This window comes from Mirounga angustirostris, unplaced genomic scaffold, assembly GCF_029215605.1.
Source record: "Mirounga angustirostris isolate CCGP_5_RB_7025 unplaced genomic scaffold, mMirAng1.0.hap1 SCAF_10, whole genome shotgun sequence".
In the NCBI taxonomy this organism is placed as follows: Eukaryota; Metazoa; Chordata; class Mammalia; order Carnivora; family Phocidae; genus Mirounga; species Mirounga angustirostris.
Window position 1 is genome coordinate 111,588,070 of NW_026991718.1, and position 23,419 is coordinate 111,611,488.

A 23,419-nucleotide genomic window follows, 5' to 3' on the forward strand; every position below is an offset into this window, starting at 1 on the left:
TATATGTGTGTGTGTATATATAAATATATGCATATAAATATAAAATAACAAAGCCCAGATACATGAAGGAAAAACTGAAAAAAATTAAAGGGAGAAATAGACAATTTAACAATATAGTTGAAGATTTCAATATCCCCATTTTTAATAATGGATAGTACACTTAGATAGAAGATCAATAAGGAAATGGAAGACTTGAGCAACACTATCAACCAACTTGACCCAATTGACATTTATGTAACTCTCCACCCAATGACAGCAGAATACACATTCTTTTGAAGTGCACACAGAACATATACCAAGACAGACCATATTTTGGGCCATGAAACAATACATTTAAAAGGATTCAAGTCACACAAGTAATGTTCTTTAACCACAGTGGAATTAAATCCCTCAAGAAATCAGTAACAGAGACGATTTCTAGAACCATCCCCCTCCCTATATATTTGGAAATTAAATAACACACTTCTAAATAACACTTAGGTAACTTGGAACTAGTAGAAATACCACTACCAACACTCACTCAAGAAGAGATAACCTATATCTGTTAAAGAAATTGAATTTGTAGTTAAAAACCTTTCTTTCTGACAAATAAATAAATAAAATCTTTTTTTTTTTTTAAGATTTTATTTATTTATTTGAGACAGAGAGAATGAGAGACAGAGAGCATGAGAGGGAGGAGGGTCAGAGGGAGAAGCAGACTCCCTGCCGAGCAGAGAGCCCGATGCGGGACTCGATCCTGGGACTCCAGGATCATGACCTAAGCCGAAGGCAGTCGCTTAACCAACTGAGCCACCCAGGCACCCTAAATAAATAAAATCTTAAAAAAAAAGACCTTTTTACAAAGAAAACTCCAGATCCAGTTGGGTTCAATGGTGACTTCCACCAAATATTTAAGACGTAGTATCAATTCCATGCAAATTCTTCCAGGAATAATGAAAAGAAGGGAATATTTAAAGTAAGGCCAGCATTACTCTATCAAAATCAAACAAAGGCATCACAAGGAAAACCACAGACCAATATCCCTCATGAATAATATAAGCAAAAATTCTCAACAACAATGTAGCAAACTGAACCTAAAAACCTATAAAAATAAAAATACCATCATAACCAATTGGGATTCATCCCAGAAATGCAAGGTTGGCTTAACATTGGAAAATCAGTGCAATTCAACGTATTAACAGACCAAAAAAAGAGAAAAATATCATATAATCATCTCAATACAAGCAGAATCTGACTAAATCTTGCATACATTACAAATTATCAGCAAAACAAGAATAGATGGGAACTTCCTCAGCCTGATAAGGGTATTTATGAAAAAACTATAGTTAACATCATACTTTTTTTAAAAGATTTTATTTATTTATTTATTTGAGAGAGAGAGAGGGCGTGCATGCACACACAAGGGGTTGGGGGAGGGGATGGCAGAAGGAGAGGGAGAGGGACAAGAAGACTCCGGGCTGAGTGCAGAGCCTGATGCGGGGCTCAGTCCTACCACCTTGAGATCGCGACCTGAGCCAAAATCAAGATTCAGATGCTCAACTGACTAAGTCACCCAGGTACCCCAACTACATTAAGTAATGTCATACTTAATAGTGAAAGCCTAAATGCAACAACAGGCATGTCTACCCTTTCTACTCTTATCCAATATCCTACTAAAGGCTCTAGCCGTGCAATATGCAAGAAAAAGAAATAAAAGGCATATTTGCAGATGACATGATCATCTATTTAGAAATCTGATGGAATCTAGGGGCACCTGGGTGGCTCAGTTGATTAAACGTCTGCCTTCGGCTCAGGTCATGATCCCAGGGTCCTGGGATCGAGTCCTGCATTGGGCTCCTTGCTCAGCAGGCAGTCTGCTTCTCCCCCCTCTCCCCTCAGCTTGTGCTCTCTCTCTCTCTTCCCCCCCTCACTCATACTCTCTCTCTCAAATAAATAAAATCTTTAAAAATAAATAAATAAAAGAAATCTGATGGAATCTATAAAAAAAAGCTACTAAAACTAATAAGTCAGTTTAGAAGGTAGCAGGATAAAAGATCAGTATACAAAAATTAATTGTATGTCTTTGTATTAGCAATACAATAGGAAATTGAAATTAAAATAGAGGTATGAAAACAACTTCGGGAATACAAATACGGGAAATCAGTTAGAGAAAAAAGGGTATTTGAGCTGGACCCTGAATGATGAGTAGGAACTTTTCAGATATATTAAGAGGCAGAGGAAACAACACTAATAGACAGGTGAGAATACATAATATGAAAGAACAGACTCTGAGGGGCCTAAGGGGCATGCATGTAAGCAATGTGCATGGTCTTTGGCACATGACAGGCCCAGCAGAAGTCTCTTGCTTTGGGGCACACTGTTGACAAAACAGTCTTGAACTGACAAATTAGGTAGTATTACATATTCTTTCAATTCAAGAAGAGCACAAAGACCACCAAAGCAACAGAAAATCTGCCCCACATAATGAACGAATGAAATTCACCTGAGGACACAGCACTCAGGCCACAGGCATTCCAAGCATGTCAAGTGAAACACGCCATACAGTTCTAATCCCTTCTGCAAGAAAGATAACGGATGCAAAAGTTCAGGGTCCTTCTCTTGATCCCAAATTCAACAGATGTCATCTGTCCTCATGAATTAATTATTTGAAAGTCATCCTAGCAGCTTAGACTTTATAAACTAGCCAAGTTCACTAAAAATACAGCTATTTCCTGGTACGGCTCCTCTAGTTAATGGTCTAATTGAAGCCAGTTTCAGATTTACCTATAAGAGTAAATTGCAAATGTTCTAAATTAATTGTGGTGATGGTTGTATAACTACTCTATGAATGTAATATAAAAAACACTGAAACGTAACTTCAGGTGATCTGTACAGTGTGAATTATATCTAAATATAGCTATTATTTTAAAAAAGAATCATTTTTAAGTATTTATGATTTCTTTAAAAATGCTTCTTTTGTTCTGATCAGACAATAATCTGCAGACTTAGTAACCACCAGTCTAAATGTCAATTATCTTTTAAAATCAGATACATGACTCAAAGAATCCTTGTACAATGACAAGCAGTACATTCTTCTCTCCTACTTTTTTCTTCCCAGTCAGACTCAGGTTAGGTTAAATCTTGTCATAAAAAGAAAAGAATTATATATCTGGCAATAAAAGTGGATGTTAGCTTAAGTTCCAAGAGATTAAAAAAAAAAAGTATAGAGCATCATTAGTGTCACATTCACCATAAAATGAATTAGCCCACTTCACCAATAATAAAGCAAAGGATACAGCATTTAGGTAATTCCCCCAGATCCCTCAGGCTCTTAATATACCGTTCCACCATTCTACCAAGGACCTTTTTTCTAAGATGATCTTTCTTACCTGGTCTCAAAGGTGTGACAATAGCTTGCTGAGGATTAGGCTTCCTCAGAGGAGTTTTGCCCTGAAAAAGCCCTGCTATGCCATTCTTCCCAGGAAACTTATTCTCCAAATTGGCCTTCTCTTCTGTGAAAAGATTAAGAGTGTCACAATCAGCAAGGAAGCAAAATAAATCAGTACCCTGCACTTAAAATGGGGCCTAAAGCCCTCCTCTCGTACACTTCTAATTCATTTGGCAAGTACAAACAAAGGTCTACTGATCAAAAGGAAATGAGTACACATTATACGTCAGAGATAGAGACTATAAAAACTATCAAAACTATCACTAAAACATTGGCAACACTGAACAATGTATCATAGAAAAGAAGTGCAGACTCTGCATTGTGAATAGCTACTTATCTTTGCTTGATACACATTTGGACCATACAAGTATGAACTGACCTAATACATCATGTTCCTCTTAAAGAAAACTGTAGCCATTAAGATCTGCAGGGCTTACAAGGGACATCTTATGGTCTATTTGAGTTGAGGTTCTTCTTCAGCTGGAGTGGCAAGAGGTGGGTGTGTGGGGATGGAACAGACCTAGGGCTCTCTCAAGGAATTTTATCTTAGGTTCTGCTGTGCCCAAAAGTTAGCCCAAAGCAGTGAAACGTCTCTTCTACCAACAGCCTACCAATAGACAGAAGCTTCAGGAATGTGGTGAGCCCCAGCAATAACACCGTGCATGCATACCCCCACTGCACTCTGTAAAAAGATGATTATTTGGAAGAGAATTAGAAAATAATATATTAGAACTAAGGTGGTTTTGAAAGAATAGTGGGATAATTTTTTCTTCTACATTATATTTAATAGTATCATTGTACTAATATTTCTTATTTTGTTTTTAAAGAAACTTAGAAAAAGAAATAGATAACCCAGACTTTTCTCGGGGTTTCAGTAAAGCAAAGACACAGGGAACACCCCTGTAGGGCAGCTGGCCCCCTTCTCCACCTTTCCTCAACACCACTTCCAACAGATCCCTCCTCTCAGGATCCCCACTGCATACCATTAAAGAAGAGAATGGCATGTACCATCACATTTGGATACTGCATTATTAGTAGTAAGTGCAGCTGCAATGGACTCATTTTTTTCTCCCATCACATACTGACTTTTTTTTAATACAGAGGATAAGGACATGAGAAAGAATAAAATGAAGAGATCCCAGGAACTACTAGCCTGATATATCTATCAGTGGCCTCACCATATTATTCCAAAGTAATATGAAAACATAACCACATCCTTATTTATTGTTGGACTGGTGTCAGAGTTTGTGTCAAATCATATGGCCCAACATCAGGCAATCTCATCTGTTTGGGGATTGGGTTCTGAGAACCATAATCCCTCCCACCAAAAAAGAATTGGTAAAGGGAAGCAAGAGAGAGATAACTGTAGTTACAAAAAAGCACCACAAGAATCCTTGTGATGTTAGAACTGTTCAATATCTTGACAGTGGGATACACAAACCTACACAGGTGATAAAATTGCATAGAACTTACTACACAAATGAATATGAGTACAAGTGAAACCGAGGAAATCTGAGTAAGATAGGTAGATTGTATCAAAGTCAATATCCTAGCTGTAATATTACATTCTGTGCCCAGTGACAGTAGAGCAAGTTTTTATGTGGCTGCCATCACTACAGACATGTTTTGAGCCCTAGAGTTTCACTCAACTTTGTTTCACCTGGATTTTCCCATATATCCCTAAAGATTAATACTTATTCTTAACTGCAAAAAGTATTGATTTGTTCCGATAGTCCATTTCCAAAACACTGGGCATTTCAATTATTTCTATCATATCATGGATGATAAACTATCTTGGTATAAAAAAGAATTTATATTTTAGTTATTTTCTTGCAATTCCTTCTATTTTTTGAAAGGTACTCAGAACAAAGCAAGCCACAAACCCTTAAAATGGCCAGAGAGAGCAGACACTTACCAAACCAAGAATCTATGTTTTGGGTATCTTCCTCATCATCCAAAGAGGTAAAATTGATGAAGTCCGTAGGTGCATCATAGGAATAGGAAGTTTTAATTTGTGACATCGTCCCCTGCCTTGGCACAGAAGAGCAGGTTTTTCCCAGTACTCGTGTCACTTTTTTCAACAGATCACGTTCTAATGAAAGAAATGGTTCAGAAACTTGGTTGCACATTAATCTAAGGTACTGATTCCCCAGCAATTACTTTACTTTTACTACTGCATTTGCAATTCTGAAAATGACCTGGACAAGTTGCCTTACTTTTCAAACCAAACTAAAAGTTAACTTTTCTTTTTTAAAGATTTTTTTTTTTTTTTTTTAATTTTTAAGTGGGGCGCCTGGGTGGCTCAGTCATTAGGTGTCTACCTTCAGTTCAAGTCATGATCCCAGGGTCCTGGGATCGAGCCCCGCATCCAGCTCCCTGCTCAGCAGGAAGCCTGCTTCTCCCTCTCCCACTCCCCCTACTTGTATTCTCTCTCTCGCTGTCTCTGTCAAATAAATAAAATCTTTAAAAAAAATTTTTTTTTAAGCAATGTCTACACCCAATGTGAAGTTCGAACTCACAATCCCAAGATGTAAAGTCGCATGCTCTACCAACTGAGCCAGCCAGGCACCCCAAAGTCAACTTTTTTTTGGTAACTTGAAGACACTCCTTGAGATAAATATGTTGGAATTAGAAAGAGGCAAAGTTTGATGAGTACCTACAACATGCCAGGCAGGCACCATACTAGGTGTTTTACATTCATTATTTTATTTTCCCTCAATCTACCATTTTCTCACTTCTAGCCTCTCCCACATCCAATTTACTCTCTCTCTCTGCCCTGAATAATCCAATTTCTGAAACACACCATTAAATTTTATACCTGCCAACTAAAATCTTATTCATCATTCAAAGTCCAATTCAATTCTCTACAAACTTTCCCAGTTTCCACCTATCATATGAACTGTTGCCTCTCCAAAGCCATAGTGCTTTGTTTACCATCCAATTTTATATTAGTTAACTATGGAAATGACTCTCCTAGCAGACTGTAAGTTCCTGAAGTCAAGGATGGATTTTACTCACTCGTGTATACCTCATCTGTCAAGGTGCTTAGAACAGTATCTTATGTATAGTAAGAGCTCAATACATTTTGCCAACTACAGGCTTTCTTTCCTTAGAAATATCTTCATAAGGGCGCCTGGGTGCCTCAGTCGTTAAGCGTCTGCCTTCAGCTCAGGTCATGATCCCAGGGTCCTGGGATCGAGTCCCACATCGGGCTCCCTGCTCAGCAGGAAGCCTGCTTCTCCCTCTCCCACTCCCCCTGCTTGTGTTCCTGCTCTCGCTATCTCTCTCTCTGTCAAATAAATAAATAAAATATTAAAAAAAAAAGAAATATCTTCATAAAAATACTATTCCTGGGCATGAAGAGAAAAACTTTAAGAAATACATAAAATGAGGTGCCTGGCTGGCTAAGTAAGTAGAGAATGTGACTCTTGATCTTGGGGTTGTAGGTTCGAGCCCTACATTGGGTGTAGAGATTGCTAAAAACAAAATCTTAAAAAAAAACAAAACAAAACATAAAAGGCACAACATGCAGATTAGGTCAAAGGAACTAGTCAAAGATATGGGCCCATCCCTACTCCTGTGTACAAAGTTCTACACTGTCCTATAGAAACCTGTGTAGGTTTAAAGTCAACCCCCACTCTGGCCCTCTATGGTTAAGAAAATATCTGGAAGTAGTCTGAAAAACAGCCTGAAGGACACACTCACTGGCAAATAATTTCCCTATGAAACCCAATGAGCCACTTGTCTTCATCCAGGAACAACATGTACTTAAAGTATTCTGTATCTTGGAAGAGAAGTAGATACCAGTAATCACTTGCATACACATTTATTAAATTAAGTACCTTCATTAAGCCTTTATGTTATTATAAAAATACATGCTCATTAAGGAAATTAGATCACAAAAAAACTCTTATTAAAAAAATAATAATCTACAATATCACACTATTCCAGTCTATCTCTTTCTCATTCTTTTTCTATATATAAATATACACATATATATGAATCTGTTTCATATATTGTAAACATTTTCCATGTCAATACATATAGACATTTTATCAATTGATGGCTGTACCATAATTTACTTAGGCATTTCCCAATATTTTCACTTTAAAGATACTACTAGAAAAATATCCAGGGTTGCCTGGGTGGCTCAGTTGGTTGAGTGACTGCCTTTGGCTCAGGTCATGGTCCCAGGGTCCTGGGATCGAGCCTCGTGTCAGGCTCCCCGCTAGGCAGGGAATCTGCTCTTGTTCCTGCCCCTCCCTCCCCCCTGTCATGCAAGTACCCTCCCTCTCTCTCTCTCTCTCTCTCTCTCGTGTGCTCTTTCTCTCAATAAAATTTTTAAAGAATAAGAAGAAGAATATCCTTATAGCTCAATTTCTGTACACATCCATAATCCTACCCTTAAGATAAATTCTTAAAAATGGAATTGCTGGGTGCCTGGGTGGCTCAGTTGGTTAAGCGACTGCCTTCGGCTCAGGTCATGATCCTGGAGTCCCTGGATCGAGTCCCGCATCGGGCTCCCTGCTCGGCAGGGAGTCTGCTTCTCCCTCTGACCCTCCCCCCTCTCATGTGCTCTCTCTCATTCTCTCTCTCTCAAATAAATAAATAAAATCTTTAAAAAAAAAAATGGAATTGCTGTGGGGGTGGATGCCTGGGTGGCTCAGTCAGTTAAGCATCTGTCTTCAGCTCAGGTCATGATCCCAGGGTTCTGGGATCAAGCCCTGTGTTGGGCTCCCTGCTCAGTGGGGAGTCTGCTTCTCCCTCTCCCTCAGACCCTTCACCCCCCCCAGCTTGTGCTGTCTCTCAAATAAATAAATAAAATCTTTAAAAAAAATGGAATTGCTGGCTCTTGACTCAAACTGTGAAAATGTTCCTCAAAAGAGCAATAATCACTTATATTACCAGAGAGGTATGCCAATTCCCCAAACCATCACCAATTCTGGGCACTAATAACTTTCAGTGCTCATTTTCTTTATATTATACCACTATACCTATACTCTGAGATAAATCATGAAATTAGTTACACTCAACTTCATTGCTCAGTGGTTTGGGCCAGTATTTTAGTAGCTTCTCTCAGTGGACTGGGGTAATTCAGAAGGTTATTTGAGTGCAGCTATCATGCACACAAGTGGATGGCCAAGAAAATAACATTGGCCCTGACATTGCTGAGCCACTGACCATTGATCAAATATCAGCAACCACCTACCTCCAGACAATAATACTCCTTTTGTTTAAGTCATTATAGTGACATTTTCTGTCACTTAGAGCCCAAAACAATCCCAACACAGAAGTCCAGAATTCTAGACCTGTCTCTGTCATTTACTAGATGTAGATGATAACAGGCAAGTCACTCTACCTTTCTGCCTACCTACTTCCCATAAACAAATGAGAAAGCATTTCAAGTGCTATAAAATATACTACTATAAGATATTATCACTGCCTTTTGACCTACTGATACCTCTCCTCTCCTTGACCACATTTGTATTCAAAGGACCCTCACTGAAAGATTCCCCAGTGACTGACAGTGGCTAAAATTCCCCTGCTGCAAGGAATAAGTTTTCCTGTTCTTGTGAACAAACATGCTGGAAGACATGGGAAAATCTTGGATTCCCATGATCTTAATGCCTAACCCAGGTCACTGGGAACACTTCCCAGGCAGGAATGTAATGAAAAAGTTGGGGGAGGGAAGAGGCAGGAATGTAATATGCAACAACCCCACTTAGCTTCCTAAAAATCATGATTTCCACCACAGCATGCTACTGAAAACCACCTGGAAAGTATTCAAATTTAACCCTCACACTTTTTTCTTTTTTTAATTATGGAGCTACATGGCTACCCTCTTGGGAGGGTAACTGCATTTTTCTTTTTGATAGATCTTGCCAAATGTAAAAGTACTATAGTATTGTATTGTATTGTATACAATACTATAGTATTGTATCAATACTATAGTATTGTAAAAGCCAAAAAACTAAAAACCAAAATTCCACCAGTAGAAGACTGGTTGAATAAATTATGACACAATCATATAATAAAATATTAAGTAACTTTAATACTAGGTAATTTTGCATATGTGATGATATGTACATAATGAGTTTCAAGAACTATTAAGAAAAGTAAAATATAAAAGTGCATACTTCCATTCATGTTAAAAAGAAGCAAAGGGGTGGGGCGCCTGGGTGGCTCAGTTGGTTAAGCGACTGCCTTCGGCTCAGGTCATGATCCTGGAGTCCCTGGATCGAGTCCCGCATCGGGCTCCCTGCTCAGCAGGGGGTCTGCTTCTCCCTGTGACCCTCCCCCATCTCATGCTCTCTCTCTCTCTCTCTCTCAAATAAATAAATAAATAAAATCTTTAAAAAAAAAAGAAGCAAAGGGGTAATATATACTCATATATACCTTGGTACACACATAAGACTATTGCGGAAGGAGACATAATAGTGTTAACGGTCTTTGGGTCTGGGTAGAGAGCTAGGAGTTCTGGGTCAGGTAAAGACTTTCCACTATAGGAACTTTCATACTCTTTGAATATGTTTTATAAACACATACATTTTCAGTTTAAAGAACTAGTTAAGCAGTATTTATTTCCCCCTACATTGGTGTTTACAGTCCATAAGTCACTAGGATTTCTGGAATTTTTTATTTATTATGTACTCTTGGTAATCCAGCAATAATTGCTAAACCTCTTGATTTTGGAAATAAGGTTTCCCATTTACGTGGTCTATAAATTGGCTACTAACTTCACTTACCCATATGTTATCCATCCTTTCTTTTTTTAATGTTTCTGTATAAAAACAAAATGCTCCTGGGTATTGACTTAATAAAAGTATATAAACTTGAAAAAAGTTATAAATAATAATAGCTATTAATTATTGAGTACTTATGACATGCCAGACATTGTTGACTGTATTTTAAATGTATTAACTCACTAAATCTTCCAATAATCCTATGAAGTAAGCACTGTTATTATCTTCATTTTACAGATGAGGAAACTGAGGCAAGGAGAGATTTACTACTTGTTCATGGCCACACAGCTAAGAAGTAGCAGAGCCAGCATTTGAACTCACATAGGCCCTAAAGGCTGTGTCCTTATCCACTACCTCTCATATTTACTTAACTTTTTTCTTTAGGTAATCTCCATGCCCAATATGTGGCTCAAATTCACAACCCCAAGATCAGGAGCCACGTGCTCTACCAACTGAGCCAGCCAGGCATCCCTTGTGCGTGTGTGCATGCGTGTATGTGTGTGTATTTTTATGCATTTGTTTGTTTTTATTTATTTACTCTCATATTTATTTAAAAGATAGATATTTATGTAGATCAATATGAAATGTCAAGGAACAAGGGATAAAACCATTTGTAGATAATAACTTCCAAATACTGTTTACTACAGGCCAAGTACTTGACCAGGCACTTGACATAAATCATCTCATTTAAATTTCATTAACAATATACAAGGTAGATATATATCCTCATCACCATTTTACAAATAAGGAAACAGGCTCAGAGTAATTAAGCCACTCCAAGATTACCAACTTTGTATGTAGCAGTGTTGAGTTTTAAGACCAGGTCTGTGAGATTCCAAAATCTAGAGTCCCTATAATGCACAGGTTTTTCCTATAACATTACCTCAAAGATGAGAGAGGTAACCAAATCATACTAATCTGTCAGACAAATGCAAAAATTAACTCTGCTTTACATAAAACTAAACATCCCTGACAAACTGCTCATAAAAGAATACTGGTAAATTAAGAATCCTATTCTAAATACACTGGGAAAGTTCTGAGCTGAATCATCCCATAAAGTAAAACACCACCCCTTAATTTCTCTTTTTCTTAGTTTGTACTCTTGCACATCGTTTTTGCTTTACATAAGATGGAAGTTAGTCTGAACCTCTCAGTGGATATTCTAGAGTAAAAGACAAAGAAGAGGGTATTTAAGCAATCAGAAGGAGGGATATCTTCTGAGGTCTAAGAGTGCATTTGATTGATGGGAGTCAAAAGGCAAGGGGCTCAAAACTAAATATGCCTAATCTTTATTTAGGTGAAAATTTTAAAACCAAAATACTATTTTTCTAACATAACCTCTTTTTAAAAAAGCTTCTTTTAAGTTATCTTTTGGTCTAGTATGACCAACTCAGGAGACCACCCCCACAATCCCCCTAAAAAGGGAACAAGTAAATGAAATATATATCTACTGAGAAGTCTGACTCTCTTCAAGAAAAGGTGATAGCACAAGTACATGAACAAAACCAAAAGTAACTACTGGGTTATGCTGGCTTCACCACGCTGCTTCTCCCACAAATAATAAAATGAAAATGTGAAACCTTCAAAAATTAAAAAGCACAAGGCCTAGTGGGAAATGGAACAGACCAGGGCCTGGGCCAACTGTTTAAATGAGAGAGCCCCAGGCATGATGGGAACTGGATGCCTTCCTGTACCCCTTAATCAAGATTGAATTTCTGTCAACAGGTCTCACTGAAAAAAAAAAGAAAGAAAAAAGGCACATGTGTCAACCACATTCCCCCAAACAAATAAGACTGCCAAGCAAGAGAATCAGCTTCACATTTCAAAACTATCTGAATCTACCATAGCTCTAGACTCCTGCAAAACTAGAAACATTCTGAGTGAAGAAATAGCTCTTTCAGACCAATAATCCTACAACAGAACTGAGGAAAAAGCCTCTCCCATATTATGAACTACTTAGGTTCCTTTTAGAACTTCCTAATAAGAGCCATCATCATATCATACAGCTCATTTTTGTTTCCAGAAAACAAAGACTAAAAGGATACATATAATCTCTTCCCTTAAGAAACTCATATTTGAGTGGAGAACACAGACAATTGGGATAGAGGGTGATCCTTGCTACAACAGGGGAAAAACCACGGCCACTACGGAAGTGCAGAGAAGGGGACCAGGAGGGTCAGAAAAAGGTACCTGGTGGAAGTGATGCCTAAAAGATACAGACAGTGGTGAGCATAGCATAACCTATAGAGATGCTGAATCACTATATTATAAACTGAAACTAATATAGCATTGTGTGTCAACTATACTCAAGTCAAAAATTAAAAAAAAAAGAGGGGCACCTGGGTGGCCCAGTCGTTAAGCGTCTGCCTTCAACTCAGGTCATGATCCCAGGGATCGAGCCCCACATCAGGCTCCCTGCTCTGCGGGAAGCCTGCTTCTCCCTCTCCCAATCCCCCTGCTTGTGTTCCCTCTCTCGCTGTGTCTCTGTCAAATAAATAAATAAATCTTTAAAAAAAAAGAAAAAAGATATGCACAAGAACAACAACAACAAAAGCTAAGGATGAATATTGACTTTTTCTAAAGAAAGAGATAAATGAAAAGGGGAAACAAATGTGGGAAAAGCACTTAATTGAGGAAGATTGCAAAAGAAGCAATGTAACTTGTTTCCACATTCTTTTGAAATTAACCTCCATCATGTCCTGTTCCTCTTCACTCTCAAACCAAAAATAACTAGACTTGACAACCTCTATAAATCAAAAGGTGCAGGTTCAGAGGAGGTGGGAGAAAACTGCAAAAGGGTGCATCCTAAGCAAGGATGGAATAGTAGACTAGCAGCTCCTAAACAAAACAAAGACTTTGGTGTGACAGATGCTCTCAAGCACTTCACTATCCATTTTGTGAGCTGCATTGTACCTATTTCTATTGGAAGAAAAATCATGAGTTAACTGGTAATATAATAAACAGAGTAAGAATAAGTCAAGATTAGAAGTGTATTAGTTAAATGGTCCCATCCCAAATGGTGCCATTTCCCCAGGCACACCCTCTCCTACTTTCACAAGGGATAAGAGATCCTGTTACCGTACCACAAGTTAAATAGAGTTGAGTTATTTTCATCTTACCCAGGGAAAAAACACCTACATTTTTTTTGTACATAAGGGATTAGCACGAGTCAGTAAATGGCAACATAATCCAGCATGCAATTCTAACTGTTAATCAAAGTCACAAACTAAGTCTAAAGGAAGTTAATGGACTTTGTGTTTCTACATTTATGTTTGCTAACTTCTACATTGAAATTGGATCTGTTTACAGAAACAGATCCACGAAGCTTCCAAAATTGGGTCAATTTAAAATCCAATGACAATTCCTCACTGTCCAAGCACTCAGAAGTCAGCACAGGACACATGGACACTTGTTGTAATTCATCACTGTCCAGAAACCTCAAGCACATATATTTTTTATCATCTCTCTCCCAAACTTGTGAGTTATGGATTATGAATTCAGTTCTATTTAATTTATCCATACAACTCTATAAACCCTAAACTGCTCTTATACAACTAATAAGACCTGGATAAAAATCAATGATGCCATTTACCTTCAAACCAAATAATGACACAGATCTTTGTAGAATACTAAAAGGAAATCTTTGTAGAATATCAGGAAATCTTTGTAGGATATCAAAGTGTTCTGCTGTTTCTTTCTTTCTTTTTTTTTTAAGATTATTTATTTATTTTGAGAGAGCGAGAATGAGAGAGAGAGAGTACATGAGTGGGGGAGGGTCAGAGGGAGAAGCAGGCTCCTCACTGAGCAGGGAGCCCAATGCGGAACTCGATCCGGGGACTCCGGGATCATGACCTGAGCCAAAGGCAGTTGCTTAACCAACTGAGCCACCCAGGCGCCCTGCTGTTTCAATAGTAACAAGCTGAAAGAGTTTGTAAGGGTTGACAGTTGGGCAGCAGGAGGTTACATTCCTAGTGAAATCTCAATCACTCAATCTTGTAAAGATTTATATCGTTCAAAAGGGTATCCTTCTTGGGATGTAGATACACAGATACCCAAGAACCTCAAAAAGTGATTACCTATGGGATGCCAGGAAGTGAGGTAGCTAGTGACAGGGTTGAAAGAAGATTTTTAACTATAAACCTTTTCATACTATTTGATTTTTGTACCATGTGAATGTATCACATATTTTTAAAATATAAATTTGTACCTGTGTGAATAGTGAATATACACTATTAAGTGGGTATGTAAATCAGCATAATTTTCCTATGAGGCAGTTTGGTGTTACATACCCAAGTCTTAAAAATATGAACTTTTAGGGGCGCCTGGGTGGCTCAATTGGTTAAGCAACTGCCTTCGGCTCAGGTCATGATCCTGGAGTCCCGGGATCGAGTCCCGCATCGGGCTCCCTGCTCCGCGGGGAGTCTGCTTCTCCCTCTGACCCTCCCCCCTCTCATGCTCTCTCTATCTCATTCTCTCTGTCTCAAATAAATAAATAAAATCTTTTTTTTTAATCTTTCTTTTTTTTTTTTTTTAAGATTTTTTAAGATTAGCCGAAGGCAGTTGCTTAACCAACTGAGCCACCCAGGCGCCCATAAATAAAATCTTAAAAATATATATATATATATAAACTTTTGACCAATGATTTCACTGCATAAAAAACTATGGCAGAACCATATAATGGAATACCACATAGCCATTAAAATTACGTTGTAGCGGGATGCCTAGGTGGGTCAGTCGATTAAGTGTCCGCCTTCAGCTCAGGTTATGATCCCAGGGTCTTGGGATAAAGTCCCGCATCGGGCTCCTTGCTCAGCAGGAAGCCTGCTTCTACCTCTGCCTGCTGCTCCCCCTGCTTGTTCACGTGCTCTCTCTCTCTCTCTCTGACAAATAAAATCTTTTAAATAATAAAAGTTGTAGCAAATTTTAATGACATGAAAAAATGTTCATAACCTAATTATTAAGTTGAAAAAAATAATGAAAATTTTTAGTGTAGGACTTTTTATTTTTAAGATTTTATTTATTTATTTGACAGAGAGAGATACAGTGAGAGAGGGAACACAAGCAGGGGGAGAGGGAGAGGGAGAAGCAGGCTTCCCACTGAGCAGGGAGCCCAATGCGGGGCTCGATCCCAGGACCCCGGGATCATGACCTGAGCCAAAGGCAGATGCTTAACGACTGAGCCACCCAGGCGCGAAGTGTATGACTTTTTAAAACCAAATATGCACACAGAAAAATTTGGAAAGAAATCTATCAAAATACTAGCAATAGTTTATCTGAGAGGTAGGATAGTGAGTGATAGCTCTTTCTTTTGCTTTTCCGTATTAAATAAATTTTCTTCCAAAATGTTACTTTTGAAGATACATGAAACACTTCTGATGGTAATATATTAATGTTCCTCTTATTCCTTTTTAATGTAACTCACTGTGGACATAGCCTTACCTGTGGTTTAATCTATCAGTCCACCTGCCTACAGGCTTGATTCAGAGTTGCAATATACTTTTTCACCTCTCTTCTGAAATGTTGAAGTCTAGCAAATACTTCTTATCAAGAACCTATTAGAAAGAGAAAGGTGATATAACAGGTTCATGTTCTCTGTAGTAAAAATGGTAAGCAGAGAATAGGAAGGGGCTACAAAACAGCAAGGATACCCACTCTCAAAACCAAAGAGTGCTTCTGAGAGCTAAAGTCTAAATAGCATAAATCTACCCAAATGCCAAACTTAATTGTTGTTTCAGCTTAAGTTTCTTGATTATACATATGCTGTCTCGTGGTGTCTTTAATATTATATACTCCCATTTTAAAACGACCTTTCCAAAATCTGCAATTTAGGAACACTGACACCAAGGGGTAATAGGGTACACTTCTATTCAAACATCAGGACAAATAGTAGGCACACTTATAATATGAAAAAAAGTACCTTGAACCACTGATCTCTAGGTTTCTGTCTCAAATACAGACCTATTCATAGAATTGTTTGGGCTGATCAGTCTCCCAGTGGTCATTCTATTTCCTAACTTTACTCATGGCAAAGAAAATTCAGTTTGCCAAAGGGCATTTAGATCTCTTCTTTCTTCCTTCCTTCCCCAGCAATTCAAAAAGAATTAGGGAAGAGACTCAGGAAAGGCTGAAGAAAAAAATATGTAGGGGATATAGAAAAACTTCGGAACATCTCCTGGCACTAAAATAAAAAATGAAGGACTTTCCCACATAATCCTGTCTCCTGGAAAAGCTTAATTGCAGATGTAGGGTAAGTTAACTTTATTAAGCTTCGAATACACAGACTTAAGCATAAGGCTGGCCAAAACAACCCTATTTTATTAAAAGTTTTTAAGTTTTTTTTTTTTTTTTAAGATTTTATTCATTTATTTGACAGAGCGAGAGAGCACAAGTAGGGGGAGCGGCACAGGGAGAGGGAGAAGCAGGCCTCCCGCCGAGCAAGGAGCCCGATGCGGGGCTCGATCCCAGGACCCTGGGATCACGACCTGAGCCGAAGGCAGACTCTTAACGGACTGAGCCACCCAGGCACCCCAAAAGTTTAAACAAATTTACCAACCTAGTTGAATACATGCAGTTTTTTATACCTGCAATTTTGTAGTCAATTTAGATAATGCCCTCCTGCCTATCCAATTCAGCAGATAGTAAGTGGGCAATTTCCGTGCACCAAGACTGTTCTAGTTCTTGTCTAACCAAACTCTGCTTATCAAGAGCCAGTTTGTGTCCCATCTGCTTCACAAAGACATCCTTGCCTGTTTTAAGCCTCATTGATCTCCCTCACCTCTACATTGCCAGGGCACCTACAATACATAATACTAGAGTACTCCAATGCTGTCATATCTTGTTCAGATTGTCACTTGTCAATCTGAATCAGTCTTTTGTCCTCAAGCATACCAGAAAACCCATGAGAACATCATACATCTGAATATCCATAGTATCTAACACCAATCTGAGCACACAGTACACCCTCAAGTCAATTAATTAGCTAAGTGAGCTGGGAGCCACAAAAATTTTTATCCTGAGAGTGGTAACTTAATACTGAGCTAACACACCCAAGAGTGCTACTCCAAAACAACCAAGGGTGATATAGGGGTGGCTTGACAAGGTACGTATGATACACTGAGGCCACAACACAAGAATATCCTTATTGTAGCAGTAAAGAGTTCAAATTCTGACATCCGATGAGTGAGACAAATACAAAGAAAGGCCATAGGATGTCAAGACAAGGTAAAGCTGAATGAACCTAGGAGTACATCAAGGATGACCTCAGAGCAAAATCAGCAGAGCACTCAATGCTGTCTGGTCCTAAGCAGGGCTGATTGGGCAAGCCCTTGGTACTTAACTACGAGAAGAAAACTGTATGTGAGACAAAGAAACCATACATCAAGAAAAAGGGGGCAAAACAATCCTACCATATTATAGTCTGGTTCACACTTTTCCTTTCCTCTTCAATCTATAAATGTTCTAGGACAGAAAATTAGAAAGGCAATAATACCTAGATATTCGTTACAAAGGGGGAAGGCTAAGCAGATACGGATAAACAGGATGAATTTTAAATCCCAAACAGAAAAACAACTCCAATTGGAATTTAAGTCCCGCAATTATGTTCTCACACCATATCTATTACCCTTCTATCCTACACAGTACTTTGTAAATGTAGTTGTCTGTGACCACATCTGTTTTCCTCCACCAAAGCCACACTTCTTGAGGGCGGGGCTGCTGTTTCACCCATTTCTTGAAATTTAGATTGTGAGCCTCAGTTTCCTCCTCTATAAAGTGGGACTAAGAATAGCACCTGCTTCGTTGGCTTTGTGCGATAATTAAGTGAGAAAACGCACGCAGAGTGCTTAGTCCAGTGAAAGCTTATCTCATCTGTGCGTGGTAACAATGATAGTTCCCGTTATTAGCTTACAGCCTCCAGCAACCCCTACTTCCCCCTATTTCCCACGGCCTCTACCTCCAGATGCAGCCCGCTAGTCTCGGTCGGGACACACTTCACTGGAAAATCCTGTCACCAAGAGAAGGGTGGTCCGATGCCCGGCTCCCTCTCCGCCTGGCCAGGGCGGCGCCCACACAATACGACCGCCTCAGAAGCCAGTGTCAAGAGGCGCTTGGAGGCGCTACGGGCTTGGGGGCGACCTCCAGCCGTTCAAAAATCAGAGAGAGGGCAGGCCGCGCCCCAGCTGCTCCCCGTTTCTCCCCAGTGCTCACCTCGCCTCAGCTCTGACAACCGAGCGCCCGGAAGATCCGCCGCGGGACTTCATTCAGTACCGTTGAAAATTTGAACCCAGGCTCTCTAGTCGAATGCACCAATCACAGTGCGGGAACCGGCAATCCTTAGCCTCCGGATTGGCCCAGAGGATCGCACGGACGCCGGAAGTCAGGATGAGGGACAAGCAAACAACCGGCCCGGAAGACTCCTGGGAAATGTAGTCTCATGCAGCTGCGTGTGCCCTTTGAAACAACTCTAATAAGGAAGTTACTACAAAGCCCAGAATGCTCGACTCCAAATTATTCGGGAGAGGTGGTACCAACTGAAGAGATAAGGAGTTGTTTCAGGTAACAGAACGGCGCGCACCTGGACCTCCCCAAAACTTTCACGAAAGAAAATTTTTTATTATTCTTGCTATAGTGGCGCATGGTGCTTTGTATGTTCATAGGAATTCGAGTTTTAATACAATCCCCTGCATACAACATAGACTCGCCCTCAGCTATTCTCCCAACCGTGAAGGAGTCTCTCCAAGTCTTTATTGAGCCCATGCCCTGATATTACCGGCTTAAAGCCGCGGCTTATGATTGGTTGGTCCTTCCCTTTCAATTCCATTTACGACTCTTGCTTTATCATCCTCGTATTTTAGAAGAGAAAACAAAGGCTCAGAGAAGTTGAGTGAATTGTCTAAAATAAATAAATAGAGGAGGTGGAATTTGAATTAAGGACGTCTGGTCCTGTCCATCATCAACAATCAGTCAGAAAATAATAGCAGTTACAAGGGGGGAAAAGATCACTGTAATAAAAACTACAGCGTTTAAGAAAATAAGCCTAAGACCTTTATCTGAAAATTAAAAACTGTAAAACTTAGTTAAATAACTATAAAAATAAGTAAAGGAGATTACATACTTTATTAGTGGATGGGGAGATCCAATATTGTAAAGCTGTTAATTTTCCATATGAAGAGTTCAAGGCAATTCCAATGAAATTCGCAATAGGTTTTGTCTTGGAACTTGCCAAGTTGATTCTAAAATTTCTATAGAAGAGGAAAGCACAAGATGTGGCATCTGAGTTTTGAAAAATAATGGGGAAGGAGGGTGACTGCCATACTAGCTCTCATGAACATTAACATATTTTTAAATTATCGTAATTTTTAAAGTATAGTTAATTGTATAAATTTAAAAAGTCTATGAATCAGTAAGAAAAGGACAAAAACTCAATAGGAAAAAAATGGGGGAAATGGGCAGTTCTTAGAAGAAGAAACAAATTGGCCATTAAAGATAATGCAAATGGGGACTCCCCTCTACTTGCTAGATGGGATGCTGCCCAATTCAGGAATCACTTAATAAAGCCAATTAGATATTCAAATTTAAAAAAAAGACATGCAAAGGTAGTTGGCCTCAACTAGCAATACTGAAATTTAAATTAGATTTAAATTTAAACAAGAAGGTACCATTTTCACCTATCATATTGTTTAAAAATTAAAAGTTCAATGGTATCAAGGATTTGCAAGGTAGGGAACGAATGGGTTTGGCTGCTTTAGAGGGCAAGTTAGCAACATCTATTAAAATGTCAAATATGTATGCCCTGTGACCTAGGTCTGCTATTTCTAGGTTTAGTTCCAAAAGACACACTCATCTACTTTCACATAGAGGCACAGAGGCACAGTCACCATAGCATGAATTGAACACCTACCGTGTGTCAGTCACTGTACTAAATGTGGGGGTAGAATCATGAAAAGACAGACAAAATCTCTGTCCTTGGGAACCTGGCATTCTACCTGAGAAGACAGACTCTAAACAAGGTAAATAAATATAGTGTATTAGGAGGTGGTAAATGCAAAGCCATTTGCTCTCCAGGCCCTGAGGGGCGGATGGCAATGGGAGGAGGAAGGCAGGGGCTGGACAGAGACAAAGGAAGGGCAGGGTCTGACTACCCTGTGGCCGCCCACTTTCAGCAGACACATCGCCCAACCACTAGGGACCTGCAGGGCCACAGAGGAGCCAGGCCCGGGTGGGGGTGGAGGTAAAGATAGTTTGCTTTACATTAGGAGAGCAGGGGCATCAGAGCCGTGCCGTGTCCAGGGCCTACTAGGCAGAAGATGCCCAGTGGGTGAGCGAGTGAATGAGGCAGTGCCTGCAGGCCAGGACGTGTGCAAGAACTTCCCAAGTCGTTCCAAGGGGTAAGCCTGACCCAAGGGATTCATCTCCTGTCATTCCTTCTGCATTGATTACATTCTAGGCTGAGTCTCAAGTTCCCATTCTTCATGAATGGATGACTGTGCGGTCTGAAATCACCAAAGCAGCTTTTTAGAGCTGAAAGGAAGCACAGACACATCTCGTCCACTCTACCCACAATTTCAGCCATCACTGTTTTGGCCTTATCCGTGGGAAGGGGGTTTGTAATTTTAAGTAGGGTAGTTCAGGGACGTTTGGACAAAGACCACCAGAAGGTGAAGAGTGAGCCATATAGATAGCTGAAGGAAGAGTGTTCCAGGCAGCGGGAGCCACAAGTGTAAAGGTAGGAGCATAGCAGGCATGTTTTAGAAATAGCTAGCAAGGGGCATCTGGGTGGCTCAGTTGGTTAAGCGACTGCCTTCAGCTCAGGTCATGATCCTGGAGTCTCGGGGTTGAGTCCCGCATTGGGCTCCCTGCTCAGCAGGGAGTCTGCTTCTCCCTCTGACCCTCTCATGCTCTCTCTCTCTCTCATTCTCTCTCTCAAATAAATAAAAATAAAATCTTAAAAAAAAAAAAAAGGAAATAGCTAGCAAGTCAGTGGCTGAATCAACTGGACAAGGAGGAGAATGTCAGGAGATATTCCGGCAGACCAACTGGGCCATAGTGAGGACTTTGATTTTTACTCTGAATGAGGTAGGAGGCCTGGGAGGGTTTTGAGCATTGATTAGCTCTCTGCTTTTAATGGGATAATTCTGGCTGCTGTGCTGAAAACAGAGGGAAGGAGAACAGGAATGGAAAAAGGGAAATCAATTAGTAGGCTGTTGCATTGTAGTTGTGAGAAATTGGAAACCACCTAAATGTCCGTAAGTAGGAGGGTATTTTAATAAACTGTCTATAGAATGGAATACTAAGCATCAGTTCAGTTCAAAAAAGTTCAACTGATCTGGACTGATGGGACGGTATTTTTGAGACACGGTTTTGGTTAGAAAACAAGTTGCTGATTGATATAAATTCATTATGAAACCATTATGTTTTTTTAAAATTAATTTATTTTAGGTAAACTCTATCCCCATTGTGAAGCTTGAACTTATTACCCCAAGATCAAGAGTTGCATGCTCCACAGACTGAGCCAGCCAGGCACCCCTGAAACCATTATGTTTTTTAAAAATATGCAAAACAACACTCCACTTTTCCTGTGGGTGTGTATAAATAGTGTCAGCTAGCACTTATCTGGCACTTACCGTATACCAAGCACTGTTTGAAGTGCTTTGCATATAATAACTTATTTTATCCTAATAATAACTCTGTGAGGTCATGTCATCATTTCCACTTAATAGATTAAGGAAATTATGGCTCAGAGAGGGTAGACAACTTCTCAAAGGTCACACAGTTTGTATGTGACGGGGCCAGAATTTGAACACAGGAAGTCCAGCTCCAGAGGCCAAACCCTTAACCACTGCCCTACATCGCCTCTCCTAAACAGAGAGATATATATATGACAGAAGGTATGGAAAATTTACAACAAACTGACAAGTGTGGGAACTTCAGAGGGGAGGAACTAAACTGGATTGTGGACAGAAAGGACAGATAATGGGAGTTTTATCTTGGTTTTAGAAAAGAATGTAGCCATGTATTATTTGTGTGATTTGGATTTATTGTTTTTTATAGTGGAAATCTGGTAGGGGAGAGAAATCTGCAAAGGAGAGGAGAGAAGGAGCCAGTGGATCAGAGACTTACTCAGGCTCTTCAAACTCTTATTTTTTTTAAGCGAGAGAGAAAGAAAGAACCAACTTCTACCCTTGCCCCTTCCACATCTGCTCCTTCACTCTGTGTCTGTCAGTCCCTCCACCATCTAAACCAGTGGCCACCAGGCCAAAAATCTGTACTTGCCTTCCAGCTCCGTGGAGGTCTCCTACTTCATGGAGAATGGACACCAGCCACCCATTGGCTCTGGGTGGCAACTAACTCTCAGACACCTCCAGGCAGGGTGGATGCAATCATCCAAGAACACTCCCCTGGAGAAGGTTGCAAGTGAGAGCCATTGGTGACAGCCATCAAAAGGATCCCTGGAGAAGGGAGCACCACTCTGTCTCCCATAGTTCCCATCCAGCCAAGCAAAGGGAAATCTGCAGGTGTTTCCTGGTCTCTTTCTTCACGGCTGATGTGGAGTTCGTTTTGGGGAAGGATTACAGAGACCTTAGCAACCTGATTAAGAACGAAAGGCCGTAGGAAACAACCCGAATGTCCACCAACTGATGAATGCATCCGTAAAAGGCGGTAAATCCATGCAATGGAATAGTATATTTTAGTAAAGTGAATTAAGTACTGATACATACTATAACATATATGAACCTGAAACATTATACAAATAAAAGAAGCCAGACTGGAAGTGACAAATATTGTATAATTCCATTTATAAGAAATTTCTGGAAGAGGCAAATCCATAGAGACAGAAAGTAGATTAATGTTTGCTAGGGCCTGGGTGGGGGGATGGAGAGTGAGTGATGATGCAGGGGTTTCTTTTAAGCTCATGTGAAATCAGTGCTAGCCAGGCCCAAGTGGGGCCTTTGTCTTTTGGGAGTAGGAAAGAGAATCTCTTGAAATCCCATCCTCTGCATTTGCAGTGGGCACTGGCTTGATACATCAGCCAGGTACTTTAATATTTGAGATCTTTTATATTAAAATATGTTTTAAAATTACAAAAATAATACATGCCTATGACAGAATGGAGGGTATATGTTAGGTGCTGTACATTCATGACTTCACTTAATCTTTGCAACACCTTTGCCAGGTAGGTGCAATTATTTCCAATTTCCAGATGGAAAAAACTGAGGCTCAAGAGAGGTGACATGAACTGCCCAAGGTCAGA

General features: G+C 39.7%; 1 protein-coding gene across 6 annotated transcripts in view; it reads right to left on the reverse strand.

Moving 5' to 3' along the window:
* Nucleotides 1-18,467, reverse strand: part of TPX2 (TPX2 microtubule nucleation factor) — a 57,422-nt gene extending 38,955 nt beyond the window's left edge. For 2 of the 6 annotated variants that reach the window (XM_064572968.1, XM_045885563.2), the window contains exons 1-4: nucleotides 18,376-18,456; nucleotides 15,610-15,722; nucleotides 5,343-5,519; nucleotides 3,369-3,491 (exon numbers count right to left, since the gene is read on the reverse strand). In XM_064572968.1, the coding sequence (XP_064429038.1) occupies nucleotides 3,369-3,491; nucleotides 5,343-5,448 (229 nt within the window). In that variant the 5' untranslated portion in view covers nucleotides 5,449-5,519; nucleotides 15,610-15,722; nucleotides 18,376-18,456. The other 4 variants (XM_045885565.3, XM_045885562.3, XM_045885564.2 and 1 more) reach the window with 3 other exon arrangements.
* Between the last annotated feature and the right edge of the window lie 4,952 nt (nucleotides 18,468-23,419).